We start from the raw sequence: 27,088 nt of genomic DNA, 5'->3' as shown, positions 1-27,088 counted from the left end.
TACCTGTTATGCGAGGGCAGCAAGAAGCCAAGGTAAGTTGCTTAGCATTAAACTTATTAAACTTGCTAGCTAGCCAACTTGACCAACTAGCAGTACTGTAGAAACTAAATACATTACAATAGAACAATTTGATTAGTGTAATGTTAGCTAGCTACACAGTTGTCTCTGTATCAAATATAAAAGATAAAGGTAAACGCAGCCACGGCTAGCCAACTCTACCAGCTAGCAGTACTGTATCATTTTTAGTCAATAAGATTTTTGCAACGTAAGCTTAACTTTCTGAACTTTCGAGTTGTGTAGTCCACTTGTGTAGCTAGCAGGACTGACTTTGTGTTAGCTAGCCAACGTTTAATTACTTCTGCGTTGTGAAAGGAACTAGACACGGACACGAATGATCCATTGGTAGTTTGTTGTAACCGAGTATTGGTGCTAACCGTGTGTTATTGGATGCTAGCATGCTAGTTAGCTACGGCTTCATAGGATACAGTGCACTGGGTGGGTTTCACGGAAGAATACTGTACCAAGTTATCTAGCTGAATAAACCATGTTTGAGCCTATTCCTGGAAACATTGAACCACTGTAGTTTACATCAATTATAATTTCTAAAGTGGAAGTTGGAAAAGTTATATTTGAGTGTTTCAGTGAATCTTAGTGAGGGAGGCCCTGCTCTCTCGCTTCCCCAGTTGTTTAGTTAATTTTCATTCCAATCTCCTTTGCATTAGCGTAGCCTCTCCTGTAGCCTGTCAACTATGTGTCTGTCTATCCCTGTTCGCTCCTCTCTGCACAGGCCACACAAACGCTTCACACCGCATGGCCGCTGCCACTCTAACCTGGTGGTCCCAGCGCGCGCGACACACGTGGAGTTCCAGGTCTCCGGCAGCCTCTGGAACTGCCGGTCTGCGGCCAACAAGGCAGAGTACATCTCAGCCTATGCTACCCTCCAGTCCCTCGACTTCTTGGCGCTGACGGAAACATGGATTACCACAGAAACACTGCTACTCCTACTGCTCTCTCCTCGTCTGACCACGTGTTCTCGCATACCCCGAGAGCATCTGGTCAGCGGGGTGGTGGCACTGGAATCCTCATCTCTCCCAAGTGGACATTCTCTCTTTCTCCCCTGACACATCTGTCTATCTCCTCCTTTGAATTCCATGCTGTCACAGTCACTAGCCCATTCAAGCTTAACATCCTTATCATTTATCGCCCTCCAGGTTCCCTTGGAGAGTTCATCAATGTGCTTGACGCCTTGATAAGTTCCTTTCCTGAGGATGGCTCACCCCTCACAATTCTAGGTGACTTTAACCTCCCTACGTCTACCTTTGACTCATTTCTCTCTGCCTCCTTCTTTCCACTCCTCTCCTCTTTTGACCTCACCCTCTCACCGTCCCCCCCTACTCACAAGGCAGGCAATACGCTTGACCTCATCTTTACTAGATGTTGTTCTTCTACTAATCTCACTGCAACTGCCCTCCAAGTCTCCGACCACTACCTTGTATCCTTTTCCCTCTCGCTCTCCTCCAACACTACTCACTCTGCCCCTACTCAGATGGTATTGCGCCATCGCAACCTTCGCTCTCTCTCTCCTGCTACTCTCTCCTCTTCCATCCTATCATCTCTTCCCTCTGCTCAATCCTTCTCCAACCAATCTCCTGATTCTGCCTCCTCAACCCTCCTCTCCTCCCTTTCTGCATCCTTTGTCTCTCTATGTCCCCTATCCTCCCGGGCGGCTCGGTCCTCCCCTCCTGCTCCGTGGCTTGACGACTCATTGCGAGCTCACAGAACAGGGCTCCGGGCAGCCGAGCGGAAATAGAGGAAAACTAGCCTCCCTGCGGGCCTGGCATCTTTTCACTCCCTCCTCTCCACATTTTCTTCCTCTGTTTCTGCTGCTAAAGCCACTTTCTACCACTCTAAATTCCAAGCATCTGCCTCTAACCCTAGGAAGCTCTTTGCCACCTTCTCCTCCCTCCTGAATCCCCCCCCCCCCTCCCTCTCTGCGGATGACTTTGTCAACCATTTTGAAAAGAAGGTTGACGACATCCGATCCTCGTTTGTTAAGTCAAACGACACCGCTGGTCCTGCTCACATTGCCCTACCCTATGCTTTGACCTCTTTCTCCCCTCTCTCTCCAGATGAAATCTTGCGACTTGTGACGGCCGGCCGCCCAACAACCTGCCCGCTTGACCCTATCCCCTCCTCTCTTCTCCAGACCATTTCCGGAGACCTTCTCCCTTACCTCACCTCGCTCATCCTTGACCGCTGGCTACGTCCCTTCCGTCTTCAAGAGAGCGAGAGTTGCACCCCTTCTCAAAAAACCTACACTCAATCCCTCCGATGTCAACAACTACAGACCAGTATCCCTTCTTTCTTTTCTCTCCAAACCTCTTGAGCGTGCCGTCCTTGGCCAGCTCTCTTCTATCTCTCTCAGAATGACCTTCTTGATCCAAATCAGTCAGGTTTCAAGACTGGTCATTCAACTGAGACTGCTCTTCTTTGTGTCACGGAGGCTCTCCTCACTGCTAAAGCTAACTTTCTCTCCTCTGCTCTCATCCTTTTAGACCTATCTGCTGCCTTTGATACTGTGAACCATCAGATCCTCCTCTCCACCATCTCCGAGTTGGGCATCTCCGCCGCGGCTCACTCTTGGATTGCGTCCTACCTGACAGGTCGTTCCTACCAGGTGGCGTGGCGAGAATCCGTCTTCTCACCACTGGTGTCCCCCAGGGCTTAGTTCTAGGCCCTCTCCTATTCTCGCTATACACCAAGTCACTTGGCTCTGTCATATCCTCACATGGTCTCTCCTATCATTGCTACGCAGACGACACACAATTAATCTTCTCCTTTCCCCCTTCTGATAACCAGGTGGCGAATCGCATCTCTGCATGTCTGGCAGACATATCAGTGTGGATGACGGATCACCACCTCAAGCTGAACCTCGGCAAGACGGAGCTGCTCTTCCTCCCGGGGAAAGACTGCCCGTTCCATGATCTCGCCATCACAGTTGACAACTCCATTGTGTCCTCCCAGAGTGCTAAGAGCCTTGGCGTGACCCTGGACAACACCTTTCTCCGCTAACATCAAGGCGGTGACCCGATCCTGTAGGTTCATGCTCTACAACATTTGCAGAGTACGACCCCTAGGAAGCGGCGCTGGTCCTAATCCAGGCACTTGTCATCTCCCGTCTGGATTCTGCAACTTGCTGTTGGCGGGGCTCCCTGCCTGTGCCATTAAACCCCTACAACTCATCCAGAACGCCGCAGCCCGTCTGGTGTTCAACCTTCCCAAGTTCTCTCATGTCACCCCGCTCCTCCGCACACTCCACTGGCTTCCAGTTGAAGCTCGCATCTGCTACAAGACCATGGTGCTTGCCTACGGAGCTGTGAGGGGAACGGCACCTCCATACCTTCAGGCTCTGATCAGTCCCTACATCCAAAGAAGGGCACTGCGTTCATCCACCTCTGGCCTGCTCGCCTCCCTACCTCTGCGGAAGCACAGTTCCCGCTCAGCCCAGTCAAAACTGTTTGCTGCTCTGGCACCCCAATGGTGGAACAAGCTCCCTCACGACGCCAGGACAGCGGAGTCAATCACCACCTTCCGGAGACACCTGAAACCCCACCTCTTTAAGGAATACCTGGGATAGGATTAAGTAATCCTTCTCACCCCCCCACCCCCCAAAAAGGATATAGATGTACTATTGTAAAGTGGTTGTTCCACTGGATATCATAAGGTGAATGCACCAATTTGTAAGTCGCTCTGGATAAGAGCGTCTGCTAAATGACGTAAATGTAAATGTTATAAAAAACTATCAATCTTAACATAATCACTATTTAACTACACCTGGTTGATGATATTACTAGTTTATCTAACGTATCCTGCGTTGCATATAATCGATGCGGTGGCTGTTAATTTCTCATCGAATCACAGCCTACTTCGACAAACGGGTGATGATTTAACAAGCGCATTTGCGAAAAAAGCACTGTCGTTGCACCAATGTACCTAACCATAAACATCAATGCCTTTCTTTAAAATCAATACACAAGTATATATTTTTAAACCTGCATATTTAGTTAATATTGCCTGCTAACATGAATTTCTGTCACTTCTCTTGCATTCCGTGCAAGCAGTCAGGGTATATACAGCAGTTTGGGCTGCCTGGCTCATTGCGAACTGTGTGATTTGATATTTGATAGAGCAGTCTGACTGAGCGATGGTAGGCAGCAGCACGCTCGTAAGCATACATTCAAACAGCACCTTCGTGCGTTTTTCCAGCAGCTCTTCGCAATTCTTCAAGCATTGCGCTGTTTATGACTTCAAGCCTATCAACCCCCGAGATTAGGCTGATGTAACCCATGTGAAATGGCTAGCTAGTTAGCGGGTGCGCGCTAATAGCGTTTCAAACGTCACTCGCTCTGAGACTTGGGAGTGGTTGTTCCCCTTGCTCTACATGGGTAACGCTGCTTCGAGGGTGGCTGTTGTCGATGTGTTCCTGGTTCGAGCCCAGGTAGGAGCGAGGAGAGGGACGGAAGCTATACTGTTACACTGGCAATACTAAAGTTCCTATAAGAACATCCAATAGTCAAAGGTATATGAAATACAAATGGTATAGAGAGAAATAGTCCTAAAATTCCTATAATAACTACAACCTAAAACTTCTTACCTGGGAATATTGAAGACTCATGTTCAAAGGAACCACCAGCTTTCATATGTTCTCATGTTCTGAGCAAGGAACTTAAACGTTAGCTTTTTTACATGGCACATATTGCACTTTTACTTTTTTCTCCAACATTTTGTTTTTGCATTATTTAAACCAAATTGAACATGTTTCATTATTTATTTGAGGCTAAATTGATTTTATTGATGTATTATATTAAGTTAAAATAAGTGTTCATTCAGTATTGTTGTAATTGTCATTATTACAAATAAATAAATAAAAATTAAAAATCGTCCGATTAATCGGTATCGGCTTTTTTTTGGGTCCTCCAACAATCGGTATCGGTATCGGCGTTGAAAAAGCATAATCGGTCGACCTCTAATATGTACCTATATTTGGGGTAACGTGATATATGGTTCTTAGGTATTATTGAGTCATTATGGATTAATTTCATACATTTATAGTATACAAAGCTGGTGCAACTCTGGCCATTATATCATATTTTTTTTAAATGCCCTGCTTCAGCAAGAAGGTACATTGTTAATGTGACGAACATGGTGCCAAATGCTAGTTAATTAGCAATACAACATGTAACGACGGTGCAGTTACAGTACATCCACTTTGAAGCAAATGTTTTTTACTGAGCTGCAGTACAGTTTCACTTTTTGAATTCCCAGAACTGTATGTTCCCATGTTCCAACATCACTGCACTGTGCATTCCTTTGTGGTCGCAGGTGGCTAGTGGCAAACCGGTGAACTTGACGACCAAGTCAGCTAGCAGGCCCGTGCTGAGTCAACTCCATGCTCCCTGCCCCATCAAGCCCTCATTTGGGGGGGCACCATGCGCCCAGACTCTCAGCCAGCCAGTGGGACAGAGTAGCAGCAGCAGCTATCTCAGCACTGGAAGAACCCCGGGGGTCCATCCCACTCAGAGTTATACCCCAGAGAGAGGCTTGCCCTCCTCCTCTCTCTATCCCAGTGCTGCCCCTCCCCAACCCACCACACACCCCCAACACAGCCAGGCCCCACCAACTGGACCCAAGATGGTACCCATCTTCAAGAACAAGGCCCTCCCACGCCATGTCAATGTCACCCAGCTTCTGGCTGATAAGCAGCAGAGGAGAGCCGAGGAGCAACGGCAGACACTTGTTTCGGGACAGAAGAGGGCCTGCCCAGCCTTCTGCTCCTCCTCTTCCTTTTCCTCCTCGTCTGTTCCCCTCTCTTTGCTTTCCTCGTCTACCTCTTCCAAGTGGACAGAGGAAGCCCGCCGGCCCACTCCAGCGTCCATGCCTCACTTGACCCCCTGTCCGAGGCCTGAAGGGGTTTACCCACATTCCTCCCAGGTGCACGCCAGTGAGAGCGCTTTCAGAGTGAGGGACGAGATCGCCTCGGGTCCCCCTCATCTTCTTCCATCTGGCCTGCTAGGCAACAGAGGGGTGAGTCACCACCAAACACACTCTAGATGTAATTGTAATTTGAGATTTAGTCCAATCACATTTCAGTTGAACCTTTTACTGCAGTGGGCTAAATCAGGGTCACACAGAGTGATTCTTGGTAGTCTTAAACAAATCTCCTTTGAAACAAAAGTATACACCTCACGTACATGGTTATGGGCTTTAAAAAAGAAGACACATGTACCATGTCAGATATAGAGTTTTTTGTTTGCATCCCAACATTACACTATATATACTGAACATCACAGAGGACTGAAAACAAAACTTTTTGACACAAACACTGTATTTTCAGCGTTAAAAAATGAATATTGTTTATTAATTTAGAAAATATGAATAACATTCCACCCATGAGGCCACTAGGTCATTTTACTGCAGGAAAGGGCTACGATGGGATTTCAATCTTAGGAATTAAGATTAGCTCGCCTAATTTAAATTTAAGGGCATATCTCCCATTGCATTCAGTGCTTGATTGTTTGTGTGAAGTCAATGCTTTTCCCAGGTGAGGATTTGTCCCTGTACTGTATGTTTGAGACTGTGCAGTAGTCAAATATGTTTTATGTGTGTGTATTTGCTGAGAATTTGAATTGTTCTTTTTTTTTTAATATATATATAAAGATATATTGTATTGTAATTAAAGTAATGGGTTCTCACCTCTCAGAGGGACTGGTTTGAGTCAAAACCAAAGAAGCCAAAGTCTGCAGTGCAGGATGTGGACGTGGAGAAGCACGCGAGAAGTAACCAGGTATGTCCTTTACTGTACTTTTACCTTGACCTTTACCATAGCTTTGATTTACAGTGAAAAGTATGTATTTTGCAAATGTTCTGCATGTTGAGAGAGGTGATAAATTCAACAAATGGTTTGAGGGAGGCAAAACATCCCACCAAAGCAGGTTGATTAGGGGACGATACATCAGGGTAAGTGTTTAGCAAGATCCATAAACCGAATAGATTTTCCCACTACACCCCTAATTGAATTCCATTACAAGCTTTTACTAAATGAGATCCGTCTTGTGTCTTGTTCCCGAGCTAGATACCATTATTTACAGATACTATTTCACAAAAGTTACGACTCGGTTGATCATTTTTACGAGGGAGCCGGGGGAAAGTTTATTAGAATGATTGCTGCCATTTTGACTGATTCGTTTTCGGACTGGAACACACATGGGCACTGAATGGACATAGTGACCTTACCTAATATACTTCAGGGAGGGCCAGATGTAATCTATAGGGATGTTACTCTTCAAAATGACTTTACAGCGTCTGCATAGTTCATTATTACAACTGCAGTCATTTATCTTTTGTAGTTGCTTTGGTTTTGGTTTTATTTGAATAAACACAGGTAAGGTAAACTATGGGAGTCCGAGTTGATTTGAGCTTTTAGGTCATTTATACTTTTCTCTGTAAGCAAACAGCCAATGGAGCCAGGAAATTTGCCAACATCTACACCCAATCAACAGAAAGTACATTTTCCTGTACAATGAAGAGTGAACAAAATAAAGGATCTCAACACATAATGTATGGAGGATTCACATAAGAAATGTCTTAATGTTTGATATGCTCCCCCTTCAGAAGGTGAAGGTGTCTCCACTGTGTCTGATGACATCACTCTCAAACCGCTAATTGTAAACTAAGCTGAAGGATTTTCAAAAAATAAATATTTCCTTATCGGTCCAATTTGAGAGCTATAATTCAGAAACGAATGTAAGCAAAGTAAGCATCCGAAAGATGACATTATACAAAGATTACAGTATACCTGTGAGGAAATTCTCTACCACCTCAGATTGTTTCTTGACCTACAGTAGGATAAGTAGGATATAAGAAGGGTTTTATGAAATACATTTTATTGATTGATTGGCTTTTTGATTGAACATGTCTTGTTTGCTATTTATTCAGCTGTCGAAGATCAATGTAACGACCCTGCAGGCCTGGCTGAAGAGCCGCGGAGTGGTGGTACGGTCCAAGGAAAGGAAAGAGGAGCTGGTGTCAAAGGTCATGCGTTGCCTGAGTGAATCTTGAGTAGTGAGGGTCACCTTCCAGACAGACACAGAGAGGGTCATTTTACACTATGCAACATCACAGAGAATGAGCTGGTTTTAAGGGTCATTGATAGTGAGCTTTGTATTGCTATTAGGTCTCTGTGTTATCATTCTTGAATGATATGTACTGTACCTGTATGGTGTTCTTGTTATGAAGTTAATACCCACTGGCCACAGAAGTCAATTCAACTGAGTTAGTAAGATGTTTCTGGCCTTGAGTTTGAGGTAAGAACAGATAGTTTTATGTAATATATTTATTGAATTTATTTGTTTAACATAAAAAGAGTAATATCTCCTATTTATATAGTTTTGTTTTATATATTAGTAATTTTTAATAATCCCCATTTCTTGCTTTTCTTGTTCAAGATGTCATTTTCTGTAGTATGTCTGAGCTTTATTTCAGAAAAGATAAAAGCAAATGTCTGTTAGTGGAGTTTTCATTTTCATATTAGTACTTATTCAATATTCAGATCCTTTGAAATTGTGCATACACATTGATTGCCATAATAAAACAGATGTTTTTAATATTAAATAGAAAGGATTCCCCATGTAAAATGAATATGCCCCCCTTACACTTTCTGCTCTCTGCAGAGTGAATGTTCTGTGACCAGACCTGGATTCCAATACTATTCGAAAATCTATTTTTTTTGTGGGAGTGTTTGCTTTAACCTACAGGAGTGCCAGGTGGCCGGCGTTTGATTTCAAATAGAATTTGAACCCAGGTCTACCTCTGACCTCATTGATTGAAGTGTGCTATGTTTACTGAGCCAGCCAGTCAACTCACAAATTCTCTTCAATGCCTCTCTCACTAGCCAGGTTTCCATCCAACCTTTTTATGCAAGTAAAGTACATGTCGGATAAAAAATGTAATGACAAGCCTGATGAAAACAGCAAATTTGTCGGTAAACTTTCCAAATGTCGACAAAACAAAATACGCTAGACAAGGTGGGATATTTAAATTATGTGAGAAATGGTGGTGGAAATGCCTTTATGCACAAATATTGATATAATAATTATATCAAAGTAAACTTGGAGTCACGCAATGATATGTTGTGTGGTCCTCCAACTATGACTCGGGAAAGCATGCAGTTTATTAGGCTACAGATGAAATAAGTTATGATGAACTTCACAGGGTGGTGAAAGTGCACGGTAATGAGCTTGATACTCCTTTTCAATAAATATCGAGGGTTTTATTCTGGTGACTGATGCTTGGCTGCCATTGACAAATAAAAATAATCTTGCTCTTTCGTCCATAATAATTTCATCATGTAGGCTATACCTGCACTGTATCTGCGAGCTGTTGTCTAGAGCGCACGTGCCAAGACCAGAGTGGGCACATTAGCTATATAATTTCTTGTGACAAAACCATCAGTAGAGTTTAAAATGTGATGGAAACCCATTTAACATGTATTTTTTATTCGGCACATAGGAATTTAACCCCAAAAAGTTATTTTCATGTGAACTATGTCATCACGCACCGCCTATTATCCGCAACAAGTCAATTTGATGGAAACACATCTCTGGTGGGAAAATAGGCATTTTGTTTTCATGCAGATTTTGGAATATTCGCATGAAAATCTGTCGGTAGTTGGATGGTACCCTAGCTAGAGACAGAATTCTAGAGTGTGATGGCTATTGCGACAGCACAAAGTCTTGTATAACTAAGTATGATGGAAAGCGCTGCGATGGTTGTTGGAGCCAGCTATAATGATGATACCCTCAGTCTGGATCAACTGCAAAAGAGTAAAAATCATTTGTGTGGAATGTAAATGGGTGGCGACTTTGATCGCAAGCATCAGAAGCCAAACTGCGTGTCTTTCAAAGAGGAGACTTAAAGCTCTTTCTTTATGGTTTATTCAGGCAAAAGCTTAATGATCCGTACAAATCTGACATCGAGAGCTTTGCATTTAGTTTCAATGTTTCTTTCAAGGTTTTTTAAAGCCATTATTTTGGAGGGGTGGTATTTCATACATCACAGTTTGTAATGTGAAACAGACCGTGTGAATTTTTCCTCTTCCCTTTCTTGGCTTTAAGGGCAACTGTTAGTCATTAGATTTAATGGCTCCAAGCATCATGGTTCTTTTATGGATGCATGTGCTCTTTGTGACAGTAATGTGATATTACTTTGATATTTAGTCATTACCTAATTTCACTCCCTACTCTACCTTCTCTTCCTCTGTATCCGCTGCTAAAGCCACTTTCTATCACTCTTAATTTCAAGCTTCTGCCTCTAACCCTGGGAAACTATTTTCCACCTTCTCCTTAATCCTCCTCCCCCTTCTCTTCTCCCTCTCTGAGGACGACTTTGTCAACCACTTTGAAAATAAGGAAGACGACATCCGCTCCTCATTCACTCAGCCTATTGAGTCCACTGGTCCCACTCACACAGAACTACCCTATGCCTTGACCTCTTTCTCCCCTCTCTCTCTAGATGAAATCCTGTGACTAGTGAGGAGGTCTGGCTGTCCGACAACCTGCCCGCTCGATCCCATCCCCTCCTCCCTTCTCCAGACCACCTATGGAGACCTCCCATTCCTCACTTTCCTCACTTCCCTCATCAACTCATCCCTGACCACAAGCTGAGTCTCCTCTGACTTCAAAATGGCCCTAGTTGCTCCCCTCCTCAACAAACCAACTCTCGACTTCTTTCTTTTCTTTCAAAAACACTTTAGCGTACTGTCTCTGCCCAACCCTCTCGCTGTCTCTCTCAGAACGATCTTCTTGACCCTAACCAGTCAGGCGTCAAGATGTGTCACTCAACCGAGACTGCTCTTCTCTGTGTCACGGAGGCTCCCCGCACTGCCAAAGATGACTCACTCTTCTCTATTCTCATTTTCCTAGATCTATCAACTTCCTTTGACACCGTGAACCATCAGATCCTCCTTTCAGGGCTGGGCATCTCAGGCACTGCACACTCTTGGTTTGCATCCTACCTAGCAGGCCGCTCCTACTATGTGACATGGAGAGGATCTGTGTCTAGCCCCCAGGGCTCAGTTCTAGGCCCTCTCCTCTTTTCTCTATACACCAAGTCACTCGGCTCCATCATATCTTCACATGGTCTCTCCTATCATTGCTATGCGGATGACACTCGACTACTTTTTTCCCTTCCCCCTTCTGACACACAGGTGACGACACGCATCTCTGCGTGCCTGGCAGATATCTGATCTTGGATGTTGGCCCACCACCTCAATAAGATGGAGCTGCTCTTCCTCCCGGGGAAGGCCTGCCCATTCCAAGACCTCTCCATCACGGTTGACAACTCCACAGTGTCCCCCTCCCAGAGTGCAAAAGAACCTTGGCGTGGCCCTGGACAACACCCTGTCGTTCTCTGCAAACATCCTAAATCCTCCCATGTCACCCCGCTCCTCCGCACACTCCACTCCGCACACTCCAGACTGGGACGAAGGTTCACCTTCCAACAGGACAACGACCCTAAGCACACAGCCAAGACAACTCAGGAGTGGCTTTGGGACAAGTCTGTGAATGTCCTTGAGTGGCCCAGCCAGAGCCCGAACTTGAATCAATGGAGAGACCTGAAAATAGCTGTGCAGTGACGCTCCCCATCCAACATGACAGAGCTAGAGAGGATCTGCAGAGAAGAATGGGAGAAAATACAGGTGTGCCAAGCTTGTAGCGTCATACCCAAGAAGACTTGAGGCTGTAATCGCTGCCAAAGGTGCTTCAACAAAGTACTGAGTAAAGGGTCTGAATACTTATGTAAATGTAATATTTCCGTTTTTTATTCATTTGCAAAAGTTTCTAAAAACCTGTTTTTGCTTTGTCGTTATAGGGTATTGTGTGTAGATTGATGAGGGGGGGCTATTTAATCAATTTTAAAATTAGGCTGTAACAAAATGTGGAAAAAGTCAATGGGTCTGAGTACTTTTGAAATGTATGTTTGTCCCACCTAGCTATCTTAAGATAAATGCACTAACTGTAAGTCACTCTGGATAAGAGCGTCTGATAATGACAAAAATGTAACAATTCATTACCCATAGTACTGTAGTTGTGTTTTTCACTCGTCTTGCAGAGAGACATCATCTATGCCATAGTCCAACATTCCTTTTGTGGAATATGGGTTTCATATTTCATTTACAATGCCTACGGGTACTATCAATTACTATGGGGTGTGATTGCTTGGCAATAATGTGTTTGTGTGGCTTGCTACGGAGAGAAATGGAGGCCAAAATCACATCAAAGCTATTGGCCTTAATCTCTTGTCAGTGTGGAGACAGACTGACAGACAAACAGTCAGAGAGGTGTAGAGACAGACAGGTGCAGACGGTCAGTCGGCGAGGTGTAGAGACAGACAGGTGCAGACAGACAGACAGACAGTTGGAGAGTTAGAGACACAGACAGAGAGGTGTAGAGACAGAGACTTGACAAAAAGAGAGGTGTACAGACAGGTGTGCACCGTAGCTGGAGGAGTCGGAGGTTGAGTTCCTCAGAAACACCCTATTTTTGAATGCTGTCGCTCCAGGGTTGGAGCGCACATTCCGCGGGCTGAGGCATGCCGTGTCTCGCATCGGTGTGCAGTTTATTCACGGGCTGCTGCATGACAATGCTCTGTTTACCTGATCTACGTAACCTACATACTGTTAATGATCACCATCCACAGACTAATGAGACTAAGTTCTCTGTACCCTTATTACAGCCTTGTCATGTGTTCCTTAATGGTGGTTTTGTTCTCCTTTCAAGGCAAATGTCAGGAGGCCTAAAAAATATGTATATTACATCCCTGTTTAGCCTGTACTGTAGTCGCATGCTTACAGCAATTGCTCATTGACTAAACAGCATTAACTGACTGGCTTTTTCCTTCAAACATATTTGTATTCCTTTCAAATAGTCTTGGAAACAGAGGTATGTAAGAGTTGGAAAGGTTGGAAACTTTAGGGGGTGTCATTAAATCAGACGGTGGGCTGCAAATAGTCCCCAGGCTTCCTTTTTGCTGCATATTTAATGTTTACCCATACATGTTTAGAGAAAAACAAGGACAATGGAATATAAAGGGAACTCGGGGAGACTGTTTAATGTTGACGTCAATGTTTTTGCAACAAAGTCTGTCTCAAGACCAGTCTCAATGAAAAAGGCACTGGGGCCATACTAGTGAACATGAGAAAAAGTTTAGTTTAAGCATTAGCCAACTAAAATTGTTGACGTAGTTGCACCTGATCAAAGGCTTCACGTTAGCTGTTCCCATTACATAACCTGCACATTTAGCCTTATGCTAACATTACTAGGTGGCAGTGATTGATTCCTGTAACAAATTTGCATCAGCCTATCAAAGATCTTAAACTTTTTATCCACAACAAATTACATTTTTGAAAATAGATCAACTTGGCAACCAGAGGGATATATTTAAACCTCCAAATTCAAGGTATTGCATGATCATCCTTGACTAGGTTACGTACTAATTTTACGTTAGACCAAGCTCGTTTTTGCTTATGACAAAATCACGTGTGTGCTTAGCTGTTTCATATACAGTACTAGTCAAAAGTTTGGACACGGCTACTTATTCCAGGGTTTTTCTTTATTTTTTACTATTTTCTACATTGTAGAATAATAGTGAAGACATCAAAACTAAGAAATAACACATATGGAATCATGTAGTAACCAAAAACGTGTTAAATACATTTATATTTTATATTTGAGATTCTTCAATGTAGCCACCCTTTGCCTTGATGGCAGCTTTGCACTCTCTCAACCAGCTTCATGAAGTAGTCACCTGGAATGCATTTCAATTAACAGGTGTGCCTTGTTAAAAGTTAATTTGTGGAATTTCTTTCCTTCTTAATGTGTTTGAGCCAATCAGTTGTGTTGTGACAAGGAAGGGGGGTATACAGAAGATAGCCCTATTTGGTAAAAGACCAAGTCCATATTATGGCAAGAACAGCTCAAATAAGCAAAGAGAAATGACAATCCATACTTTAAGACATGAAGGTCAGTCAATCTAGAAAATGTCAAGAACTTTGAAAGTTTCTTCAAGTGCAGTCGCAAAAACAATCAAACCCTATGATGAAACTAGCTCTCATGCGGACTGCCACAGGAAAGGAAGACCCAGAGTTACCTCTGCTGCAGAGGATAAGTTCATTAGAGTTACCAGCCTCAGAAATTGCAGCCTAAATAAATGCTTAAAAGAGTTCAAGTAACAGACAACATCAACTGTTCAGAGGAGACTGTGAATCAGGCCTTCGTGGTCGAATTTCTGCAAAGAAACCACTACTAAAGGACACCAATAATAATAAGAGACTTGCTTGGGCCAAGAAACACAAGCAATGGACATTAGACCGGTGGAAATCTGTCCTTTGGCCTGATGAGTCCAAAAGTGAGCTATTTGGTTCCAACCGCCGTGTCTTTGTGAGACGCAGAGTAGGTGAACTGATGATCTCAGCATGTGTGGTTCCCACCATGAAGCATGGAGGAGGTGGTGTGGGGGTGCTTTGCTGGTGACATTGTTGGTGATTTATTTAGAATTTAAGGCACACTTAACCAGCATGGCTACCACAGCATTCTGCAGCGATATGACATCCCATCTGATTTGCGCTTAATGAGACTATTATTTTTTTTCAACAGGACAATGACCCAACACACCTCCAGGCTGTGTAAAGGCTATTCTTATTTACAATGTCAGCCTACTGTCACAGGCATCGATAAAAGGTGACCAAAACGCAGCGGGTATAGTGCTCATCTTCGTGTATTTATTTAGAGAGAGTGAACACTTAAACAAAAATAACAAACGACAATCAACAGTTCTGTAAAGCACACGGCTATGTGGCCTCCAATTAGAGACAACAACAACCAGCTGCCTCTAATTGGAGGTCATTGCCATAAACCAACATAGAACTAGAAAACTAGAATAAACATAGAACAAAAACATCAAAACACCCAAAAACAAACACCTCCTGCCACGCCCTGACCAACTACAATGACAAATAACCCCTTTTACTGGTCAGGATGTTACAGTACCCCCCCCCCCCCCAAAAGGTGCAGACCTCGAATGCACCTCAAAACAAAACTCACAAAAATAACCCCAAACCTAAAGGGAGGGTGGCCACCGTCAACGACGGTTCCTGTGCTACACCCCCCCGCCCCCCCTTCCCAATCGTCCCACCACGGAGGTAGCTCTGGCCGTAGCTCCCGTTCAGCAGACTCTGGGCTGCGCGGCATCGCTGGAGGCCCCGGGCTGAGAGGCGTCGCTGGAGGCCCCGGGCTGAGGGGCGTCGCTTGGGGCCCCGGGCTGAGGGGCGTCGCTGGAGGCCCCGGGCTGAGGGGCGTCGCTGGAGGCCCCGGGCTGAGGGGCGTCGCTGGAGGCCCCGGGCTGAGGGGCGTCGCTGGATGCCCCTGACTTGGGAGCGTCGCTGGAGGCTCCGGGCTAGGGAGCGTCGCTGGAGACTCCTGGCTGGGGAACGTCGCTGGAGACTCCTGGCTGGGGGGGCGTCGCTGGAGACTCCTGGCTGGGGGGCGTCGCTGGAGACTCCTGGCTGGGAGGCGTCGCTGGAAGCTCAGGGCTGGGGAGCGTCGCTGGAAGCTCAGGGCTGGGGAGCGTCGCTGGAAGCTCCGGACTGTAGGCCGTCTCTGCAGGTTCCGGACTGTAGGCCGTCTCTGCCGGTTCCGGACTGTAGGCCGTCTCTGTCGGTTCCGGACTGTAGGACGTCGCCAGAAGCACTGGACGGGGAACTGTCGCCAGAAGCTCTGGACGGCAAACTGTCGCCGGAAGCTCTGGACGGGGACTGCGCACTGGAGGCCTGATGCGTGGGGCTGGCTTAGGAGTCGCCAGACTAGTAACCCGCACCACAGGGCTAGTGCGAGGAGCAGGAACAGGACGTACCGGACTGGGCAGACACACTGGAGGCCTGATGCGTGGGGGTGGCTTTGGAGACACCAGACTAGTAACCCGCACCACAGGGCTAGTGCGAGGAACAGGACGTACTGGGCTGGGCAGGCGCACTGGAGGCCTGATGCATGGGGCTGGCTTTGGAGGAGCCAGAACAGTAACACGCACCACAGGGCTAGTGCGAGGAGTAGGAACAGGACATACCGGACTGGGCAGACACACTGGAGGCCTGATGCGTGGGGCTGACTTTGGAGGCGCTAGACTAGTAACACGCACCTCAAGGCTAGTGCAGAGAGCAGGAACAGGACATACTGGACTGGGCTGACTCACTGGAGGAAGAGTACGAGGAGCAGGAACAGGATACACTGGGCCATGAACCCTCACCGGCGGTCTGATGCTTGCATCTTGCATCACCTGTCCTGGCTCGATGCTGGCTCTAGCATGACACCTGTGAGGAGCTTTCACCAAGCGCACTGGGCTGTAGCTGCGCACTGGCGATACCGTGCGTATCTCCGCATAACATGGTGCTTGCTTGATCCGTCGCTCCCCATAGTAAGCACAGGTGCTCCTTCGTGCCCTTTCCGCCAGTACCTCTCTCCGGAATCTCGCGTCAAGCTCCTCGCTTGATTCCTTGACTGGCTCCTTTTTGCTCCACGGCTCTCTCCTGTATGCCCGGGAAGTTAGGTCAGGGCTCCCCCCTGACTTAGCCCAACTCCCCGTATGCCTCCCCCCCCCCAAATAATTTTGGGGCTGCCTCATACCTCCGTCGTTCCCTCTTAGCTTCCTCCAGCTCCTCCTTCAGGCGCTGGTACTCCCCAGCCTGGCTCCATGGACCCTTACCATCGAGGATCTCCTCCCATGTCCATGACTCCAAATAGCTCTCCTGCTGCTCCTTCCTCCACTGCTTGGTCCTTCTTTGGTGGGTGGTTCTGTCACAGGCGTCGATAAAAGGTGACCAAAACGCAGCGGGTATAGTGCTCATCTTCGTGTATTTATTTAGAGTGAACACTTAAACAAAAATAACAAACGACAATCAACAGTTCTGTAAGGCACACGGCTATACAGAAAACAACCACCCACAAAACACAAGTGAAACGAACACAACTAAATATGGCCTCTAATTAGAGACAACAACAACCAGCTGCCTCTAATTGGAGGTCATTGCTACAGAAAATAGTAAAAATAAAGACAAACCCTTGAATGAGTAGGTGTGTCCAAACTTTTGACTGGTACTGTACATCCATTTCCTTTTACGAGCCCCCCTCCTGTCAAGCTTTTTTGTTAAGGAAAAAACGATCTACTACCGATCCTTGATGCTCTATTCAAATAACGCATATGTGACGAAGTGGATGATTATAATAATGCAAATAAAACATTGTGTATGTAAGTGAAGCCTACACAATTTAAGTGGTGTTTTAGGTCTAACAGTAACGTTTTACTATGCTGTTGTATTCGCTATATTAGAACCTATGTAAAATACTAATTCATTATTATATGATCTTGCAAGGCATTGATTCAGCTTTGATGCTAACTTTATTTGTTTTGTTTAGTTTATTTGGATCCCCATTAGCCACTGCACATGCAGCAGCTACTCTTCCTGGGGTCCACATTAAACGAGCACCATTCTGAGATGTGGTGACACTGGCAGCACTGCACCCCTGTGTAGCGGTAGCCTATGTGTTGGTCTGCAAGAGGGATTCCAAGAAGTTCCTCATTAAATATATTTGTAATGTTAATTTACAAGGTTTTGGCTGAACACACTATCACAACAAATGTAATTCTACATTTCAAAGGGGAAAAAACAAAATCACACCTGGGATTTGAACTTGCTGCAAATGGTGAAAAGTACTAGAAGTTAGTCTAGCGACTTTGAGCTAATTATCCAGTATACATTTGTGTGTTGTAGTAATTTTGTGTATTGTAGTAATTTTGTTAAAGAGGCTTTCATGAACAAGTGTTGGATCATGTCCAACTACATTGACGGTTTTAATTGGCTGATGATTAAACTAACATTTTTACTTTTTCTAATGTTTGCAAGTATGGCCCTGAAGTGAGAAAGGCCTTGTTTTTCTTTACAGCCCCAGAGGATTCGCATCCACTGTGTAGCACTGATCGTTCTTATTTCTACCCAAATGCTGTATTCTGTATGCTGCCATTTCTATCCAGCTATTGATTTGAGTATAACCCACTCGGGCAGCAAGAAGCTTTCTCTCATGGGTGCTTTTTTCCTGTGGTGGGAGTTGCTCATCAGCATACAAGCAGTTCAGCAGCTCTCTGCGAAGCTGACACAGTTAGCAGGATACGCTCTTCTTGGTTCCTTCATGTTCCTGCAATATGGATAACACTACCACTGGGACATCGCCATTACCACGCTTTAGTCTAGGTCAAAAATATACAGGTGTAAGACAACATAAAAATTCAAGTAGCATCGCTGGTCCCATTTTTGCAGAGTTATGGGAAATTAGAATCCCGTTGTCTTAACCTTTTTCATCTTCAACCATGGCTTTAGTCAGGCTGTGTTAGCTCTGTAGCAGGTGGCAGCTGGCTTCATTTACCTACTCCGCTCCATCCAAATACATCTGTTTAACCCTTTCTCTGACCCCTGATTCTCGATGCAAGCTAGTAACAACGAGGTGCTCTTATGGGATACCTTTGATGTTACCCAGTCACCCCTGAGGGCAGTTCTCGAAAATGTCTCCCAAAACATTCACCCCCCCACATAGGTTGGTCAATAATGTTGGAAGACTTGAACAGGTCTCGCTTGCAAAATAGATTTTATCTAAATGAGAATAACCTTTATAAATAAAGGTTAAATGACAACTAAGTAGTGACCAAACACTTGCTGTATTTCTGTTTCTGTGGCTCTTAAACAAAAGTCATTGTACTGTTCGGTGGTTTGAATCATGGCTGGAAAGGGTTGGATTTGAAACAATCATGAGTTTGTACTCAAAGGGCGGTAGAGGAGAAAAGAGTAGGTGGAGAAGGGCTAGCCTCACATAAAGGACTCAAGTGTAATAAGTATTGGTCCCTCTGTCGATATTAAGGGCTGGGGACCCAGACTATTGCACTCCCATAGTTAATGAACATGAGAGATTCACAGCGACTTATTATTTTCTCATTTTTGAGATAGAGCAGTTCATGTAATGTACTAGTTATTGTTTTGTTAGCTGGAGAGTCCATTTCCACACTGCCATAAGAGGGTTGCTGGATTTTGATAGGGAGAGGCCAGCTGCATTGGCTATGGAACAATTTTTATCTGGTGGGAAAATAAATCCCTCAAATGAAAAAACTCAAAATTGGCACAAATTGTGTTTTCTTTGGACTCAAATTATCAATGAGTTAAGATTTGTTACAGAATATTGATATCACTTTGTGACCCATAAATTCTAATTTTCATAGACACACGTGCTAATATTATAGTCCTGATGGATTAATGTTACTGTTCTTGGCTTTTCCCTTGGGAAGTCCATACATATACTACCCTAGCCTTTAGTTTCCATTTACAGTGCATTTGGAAAGTAGTCAGACCCCTTTACCTTTTCCACATTTTGTTACGTTACAGCCTTATTCTGAAATGTATGACATTTATTTTTTCACATCAATCTACACACAATACCCCATAATGACAAAGTGAAAACAGGTTTTTATACATTTTACAAATGTATTAAAAATAAAAAACTGAAATATCACATTTATATAAGTGTTCAGACTCTTTACTCGGGTCTTCTTGGGTATGACGCTACAAGCTTGGCACACCTGTATTTGGGGAGTTTCTCCCATTCTTTGCAGATCCTCTCAAGCTCTGTCAGGCTGGATGGGGAGCATCACTGCACAGCTATTTTCAGGTCTCTCCAGACCTCAACAACATCCTGTCTCGAGCTCTATGGACAATTCCTTCGACCTCGTAGCTTGGTGTTTGCTCTGGCATGCACTGGCAACTGTGGAACCTTATATAGACAGGCGTGTGCCTTTCCAAATCATGTCCAATCATTTGAATTTACCATAGGTGGACTCCAATGAAGTTGTAGAAACATCTCAAGGATGATCAATATAAACAGGATGCACCTGAGCTCAATTTCGAGTCTCATAGCAAAGTCTGAATTGTTATGTAAATAGGGTATTTCAGTTGTTTTTTTTTTCATTAATTTGCAAAAATTTCTAAAAACCTTTTTTGCTTTGTGATTATGGGGTATTGTGTGTAGATCGATGAGGAAAAACATTTATTTAATCACTTTTAGAATCAGGCTGTAACATAACAACGTGAAAAAAGTGAAGGGGTCTGAATACTTTCCGAATGCACTGTACACCCAGTAATGCCGAGTTCAGTTGTTTGAATTTCTCAAACAAATAAAGAAAAAATTTTGCCAAATCAAATTAGGTTTCATTACCTACGTTTCTAAGAGTCATCTATGGCCTTTAGAAATATCCCAGAATATTATTATAATGTCCCCTCTAAAGTAATGTGTCCAAATTAATGTTATGATAAGGTTTGAATTGATTCAATCGAAATCACATAGTTCCTGCTCTGCAGCTCACAAACAGATTCATGTGGTGAAAGTATTTCCATGATTTGCCTTATGGGGATATTTTGCATTGTTTATTCAAGAGTTGGCTGTGCCAATTCAACTTTAAAGAATAGTAAAATTCCTTACAGGTGAAATCATTGTACTCCTGTGCCCTCCCAGCATTAACATATCAGTGCTCCCCCATCCCTGCTTACATTTCACTACATCTGGTCCACTTGTCTCTTTGAGACCGCTCCCTCACTTAAACCATTCTCGCTGTACATTTTATGGCGATGGCTCAGCTTCATTTTGGGGAGTAGCCAAGAGATACTTCCCCCTAATCTTGTCATATCCGCCGAGTGACATTCCTTGCTTCCTGACCTGGCTTTCCTCACCGGGGATGAAGCCTCCCGTCCAGCCTCCCGAAATAAAACATTAGCCATCAGGGATGGGAATCTGTTCTTGCATGGACACATACCTTCACTTGGATACATCTGCACTGTAGAGGGACAACGTTTTTCAGAGAAACAAATATGGAACATATCTCGGAAGTGAGGCATCACAGGACAGTTCACACCCCTCCCTCTGCCTTACACCCTCTGAACTGTCTCAATGTCAGCTCACAGTTTATAGAGGCTTGGGACAGATCATCTCAAATGCAAATGCCTGAAGGAAAGGAGTTGCAGCTCTATCGTTCTCCATGGACTTTGCAGACCCATTCTGTCTCCACATTTGATCAAATATGTCACAGGTCATATTTTCAGGTGAGAAAATAGCTGAAAGATTTAGCTGCATTTTCCCTGTCACTATAACCTCATGGGCCAGTTGTTCTACTCGCAGCCGATGAGGCTCTGTAGTAAATGTGACTGATTTAGGACTGGTGGGTTTAGGTGGCCCCTCTGGGCAAATAAACTAAGAGCTGAAAAGATAGCAGAGAAAATATACTGATAGCTCAACCTCTAAACTTTTCACCTCTATCTAATCTGACGTACTTGTCCCCTGAAGGTATGGTCATTGAGTCTGCCTTGGAAATAACCTGATATTCATGATAATCAGCATGTCTGTATTTTCCTGAGGGTTCAAACTCCGATGATAAGGATGACAGACACAGTACCATTCAGAATACGTGTTGTGGCTTATGTGGCCTTTTCATCAGAGTTTGTGCCCTCAGGAAAATGTTTCAGAAACATTGAATATTGTCTGTTATTTACTGTGCAGACTACTACTTGGTAGTAGTAACCAGGACTCTTGGCTGCACTGCAACTCTGAATCCCTTTAAGCACTGGCCTCAGAGCAAGTGGAAACTTGTCATCCCAAAATTAATGGATTCCTGTATGAAAGCCTGCTCCTAAATTTAGAAGCATTATATTGAATGGCTGCTATTTGTTTTTATTTCCCAAGGAGCTGGCGTCAGCCAATGGGAGAGAGGCGTCAGACATCACAAAGCCGCTTTTGTTTTTGCGAGACGGTAGCTAGATTGTCGCAAGCCAAGGCCAATATTAATGGGAATATCCTTGTAAACCCTGATTGCCCCCACAATGAAAAGGCTGTCTACAAGCTGGTAAACAGAAGGATTATCGGAAATCCTCTAATTGAGTAGAGCTTCAGACTTGTGGAGATGGCAGGACAGGTGGAGACCGGCATGGAGTTTTTGCAGACTTAATCCAGCCCCTAGGGAGCGATTAGCCAAGTGTGGAGAGAGACCTGCCTCAACACAGGTGCAAAATGCCAGGGAACTTAAAAATGTTACACCCTGCTATACTAAATGCAAAAAATGTGATCAACTTTGAAGGTATTCAAACATTGTTTATTTCAAGAGTGTGCAGTTGGAGATGACTGAGCTCACTCTTTCTTTAGCAAGTCACATTTACCACATTGGCCATCCTTCAAGCTCAGAGGAAACAATGTCCCTCCCTCCTTTTTTGCCAGGTCACTATCGTTCAACATACAGTACTCAGGGACTGCCCATGTGGGTGCGCAGAAAGGAGTTACTTTTGATCTTTGTCTTCAATTTAGATAAATTAGGATAAATGAGGACAATACATTTAAGAAATGTATCAAATCAGCACTGGGGATTATTTAGAGATTTAACTGCTGTAAATGTCATCGATCTATCATCTATCAAGTTTTCCCCCTTCTTTTATTTGACTTGACAAAGGTTGGACAGAGAAAGGACTTATTAATTTGGTGTGTTGCTGACCTAGAACATAAAAAGATACTGACAACCATAAAAAAAGTCTCACTCTGTCTGAACTCACCGAGCCAAACTCCTGCTTTTGTTCGGTGACATTTCTCATTTCCCTCACTCTAATAGGTTGTCCTGAAAACTTGCAATTTTCTCAAATTTTCTGAGCGCAAGCTGTCCCTTTAATTAATCAGTTCACCTTTTTGATTCTCCATCCTTTTCTCTGTGCGGTGATAGTCAATGCCCTTTGTCTTTGACAATGTATGGTGGTGGAAAAGGTGTGCATTACTAGAGCAGTTAAAATGGCATCTTCCCTATCTATATTGGAATGTCTGTCGAGACTGCCATCAAAGTTGTAATTTTTTTTTCTTTGCAGAGTCCCCCATGATTTGATGGTGTTCGACTATACCGGTTTTGCGCCCCCTCTGGCTCGTGCGGTGGAAGAGATCTTTGTGGGCTATACTCAGCCTTGTCTCAGGCTAGGAAGTTGGCGGTCTGTTGATATCCCTCTAGTGGTGTCAGGGCTGTGCTTTGACAAAGTGGGTGGGGTTATGTCCTGCCTGGTTGGCCTTGTCCGGGGGTATCGTCTGAGGGGTCCACAATGTCCCCCGACCCACCCGTCTCAGTGTCCAGTGTCTATGCTGCAATAGTCTATGTGCCGGGGGGCTAGTCTGTTATATCTGGGGTAATCCTCCTGTCTTATCTGGTGTCCTGTGTGAATTTAAGTATGCTCCCTCTAATTCTCTCTCCCTCCCCTCGCGGAGGACCTGAGCCCTAGGATCATGCCTCAGGACTACCTGGCCTAATGACTCCTGGCTGTCCCCAGTCCACCTGGTCATGCTGCTGCTCCAGTTTCAACTGTTCTGCCTCGACTGTACAACCACTGTGATTATTATTTGACCCTGCTGGTCATCTATGAACTTTTTAACATCTTGAAGAACAATCTGACCTCAAATGGCCATGCACTCTTATAATCTCCACCCGGCACAGCCAGAAGAGGACTGACCACCCCTTAGAGCCTGGTTCCTCTCTCGGTTTCTTCCTAGGTTCCTGCTTTTCTAGGGAGTTTGTCGTAGCCACCGTGCTTCTACATCTGCATTCATTGCTGTTTGGGTTTTTAGGCTGGGTTTCTGTATAGCACTGTGACATCTGCTGATGTAAAAAGGGCTTTATAAATACAAGTGATTGATTTGATTGACCTTCATGAAATTCCATTACTTTACATTCATTGGGTGAATGTTTCATGTTCCCCTGCTTTTCCCATCCACACTACGTCAATGAGGTGATGTATAATTTGTGTACTTCTCATCTTCTGCACTGCACCACAGGAGGTTTTCGAAGTTTCCTTTAGCACAAACAGAGAAACAAAAACGGTCCAATATTTTAGGGCAATACTATGTAGACTGTACTTGTGGTATGTACAGTAATGTGATTGACTGGGTACAAAGCTGTGTCTGCTGCACACCACAGGGCTGTGTAATCCCGCTGAGCTAAAGCCTAGGCATCCGCTCGAGGACCTGCCTAGGCATTAGCTCGGGGACCTAACGTACGTCTTCAGGTCTACTCATTACATTAGTGTGGTTCACCGTACCATCTACATTACAGTACGTAATGCGCTTGATAAGAGGCATCAACAGCGAAAGGTATTTTTCTATGAGAATGTTATGAAGTTGCAATTGCATCTGGGAAACCTACTGTAACAGCCACTGTTTGGAATCCTTGGATATACTTCTATAACTTATTACAGATGTCAACTGGAGATTCATGGAACCTCAATCTTTATGAAATGCTCATCACAATTGCCAACACCCTCCACTGTTGGCCAGGTGATTTCCATCATGGCAGAAAGGTTGCAAGTTCAAATCCCCGAGCTGACAATGTCACGTCCTGGCCAGTATAAGGGTTAATTGTGTAGTTTGGTCAGGACGTGGCAGAGGGTATTTGTTTTATGTGGTTCGGGGTGGTGTTTTGGTAAAAGGGCGTTTGATTTATTATTTCCGGGTTTTTGGTTTATGGTCTATGTTTATGTATTTCTATGTGTAGTCTGGTTAATGTATTTCTATGTTAGGTTGATTGGGGTTTGGGACTCTCAATTGGAGGCAGGTGCTTCCTCGTTGCCTCTGATTGAGAGTCCTATATATGGGTAATTGTTTGGTGTAGGTTTTTGTGGGAGATTGTTTCTTGTCTAGCGTGTATGAGCCTGAGAAGACTGTTCGGTGATCGTGAGTTTGTTTTGTTTTGTTTTGTTGTTTTGTAGTTCATTTTGAGTTTAATAAATGTTCAAGATGAACAAACACAGTCCTGCTGCATTTTGGTCCTCCTTCACCATCGATAACCGTGACAGACAAGGTACAAATCTGTCGTTCTGCCCCTGAACAATGTTCCTAGGCCGTCATTGAAAATAAGAATTTGTTCTTAACTAACTTGCCTAGTTAAATAAAGGTAAAATAAATAAAAATTAAACAGCTTGGAAAATGACAGAAAATTATGTCATGGCTTTAGAAGCTTCTGATAGGCTAATTGACGTCAATTGGAGGTGCACATGTGGATATATTTCAAGGCCTACCTTCAAACTCAGTGCCTCTTTGAGCAATTTCCAAACGCCTGAAGGTACCACGTTCATCTGTACAAACAATAATACGCAAGAATAAACACCATGGGACCACGCAGCCGCCATACCGCTCAGGAAGGAGACGTGTTCTGTCTCCTAGAGATGAACATACTTTGGTGCAAAAAGTGCAAATCAGTCCCAGAACAGCAGCAAAGGACCTTGTGAAGATGCTGGAGGAAACAGGTACAAAAGTATCTATATCCACAGTACAATGAGTCCTATATTGACATAACCTGAAAGGCCGCTCAGCAAGGAAGAAGCCACTGCTCCAAAACTGACATACAAAAGCCAGTTTGCAACTGCACATGGGAACAAAGATCGTACTTTTTGGAGAAATGTCCTCTGGTCTGATGAAACAAAAATAGAACTGTTTGGCCATAATGACCATCGTTATGTTTGGAGGAAAAAGGGGGATGCTTGCAAGCCGAAGAACACCATCCCAACCGTGAAGCACGGGGGTGGCAGCATCATGTTGTGGGGGTGCTTTGCTGCAGGAGGGACTGGTGCACTTCACAAAATAGATGGCATCATGAGACAGGAAAATTATGTGGATATATTGAAGCAACATCTCAAGACATCAGTCAGGAAGTTAAAGCTTGGTTGCAAATGGGCCATCACAAAGTCCTGACCTCAATTCTATAGAAAATGTGTGGGCAGAACTGAAAAAGCTTGTGCGAGCCAGGAGGCCTACAAACCTGACTCAGTTACACCAGCTCTGTCAGGAGGAATGGGCCAAAATTCACCCAACTTATTGTGGGAAGCTTCTGGAAGGATACCCTAAAAGTTTGACCCAAGTTAAACAATTTAAAGGCAATGCTACCAATACTGATTGAGTGTATGTAAACTTCTGACACACTGGGATTGTGATGAAAGAAATAAAAGCTGAAATAAATAATTCTCTCTACCATTCTGACATTTCACATTCTTAAAATAAAGTGGTGATCCTAACTGACCTAAAACAGGGAATTTGTACTAGGATTAAATGTCAGGAATTGTGAAAAACTGAGTTTAAATGGATTTGGCTAAGGTGTATGTAAACTTCCGACTTCAACTGTAAATTCAGCTCTGGACACTTTTTTAATTGTACCCCTGTTGTGCAATCACAAAATATTGTTTACCGAGATGCCAAATGAAGCGCTTTGAACCTTTGATGTGAGCGCAATCTCTTTGTAGTATAACATATATATAATTTGAGGGATCCCATACAAACACGGCAGCAGTGTGTTTTTCCATGACACATTGGAAATATATAGCCTTACTTGGGAACATGACTAGAGTCTAGCCCTGATTCGTCACCATTATTCACTCAGCACCTTTAAAAAAACCATAAGTGCTTTAAATTATATGTATTTCCCCTCAAAGAATGCGTTCCTACCGATCCTTTTACTCTGGCAAGATTACATGTAGTGAATGACATGGTCTTGACCGAAAAGATGATGACTGAGAAGTTATCCGAATTTTAGATGCAGTTACTTTAGCCAATTAATCTCACTAAGGAATGGAAGGCTTTTGGCCAAGAATGCCGTACATGAGCACTATGTGACTGCCGATATCCCTCCAATCAGGTATTATTACGCACTTTCCACTTTCATTGCTCATGTGGAATGCGTGGTCCTACAAATTATTCAAAGGAGCACTGCCTTGATTCTTTTAAACCTCATTGCTGTTTTCATTGTTGAAAACTTCATCATATGTATTAGGCCTGAATAAAGGACAGCCTGCGTGCATCAAATATTTAATCTATTTATGCAATTTGATTATCATTGCTATTGATACTTTTGTGCCTATGAGTTAACTTCAACCATATTCCATATC

At 44.1% G+C, this 27,088-nt stretch overlaps 1 protein-coding gene across 1 annotated transcript in view; it reads left to right on the top strand.

Moving 5' to 3' along the window:
- c29h18orf63 (chromosome 29 C18orf63 homolog) overlaps positions 1-8,686 on the top strand; it is a 41,536-nt gene extending 32,850 nt beyond the window's left edge. The window contains exons 12-14 of the mRNA XM_014180635.3: positions 5,383-6,084; positions 6,761-6,844; positions 7,996-8,686. Of these exons, the coding sequence (XP_014036110.1) occupies positions 5,383-6,084; positions 6,761-6,844; positions 7,996-8,118 (909 nt within the window). The 3' untranslated portion in view covers positions 8,119-8,686. The remainder of the gene's footprint in view (positions 1-5,382; positions 6,085-6,760; positions 6,845-7,995) is intronic.
- Positions 8,687-27,088: the final 18,402 nt, after the last annotated feature.

The sequence above is a fragment of the Salmo salar genome, chromosome 29, assembly GCF_965601325.2.
Source record: "Salmo salar chromosome 29, fSalSal1, whole genome shotgun sequence".
In the NCBI taxonomy this organism is placed as follows: Eukaryota; Metazoa; Chordata; class Actinopteri; order Salmoniformes; family Salmonidae; genus Salmo; species Salmo salar.
Note: the sequence above shows the minus strand (reverse complement) of the source record. Positions and strands in the feature narration are given on the sequence as shown.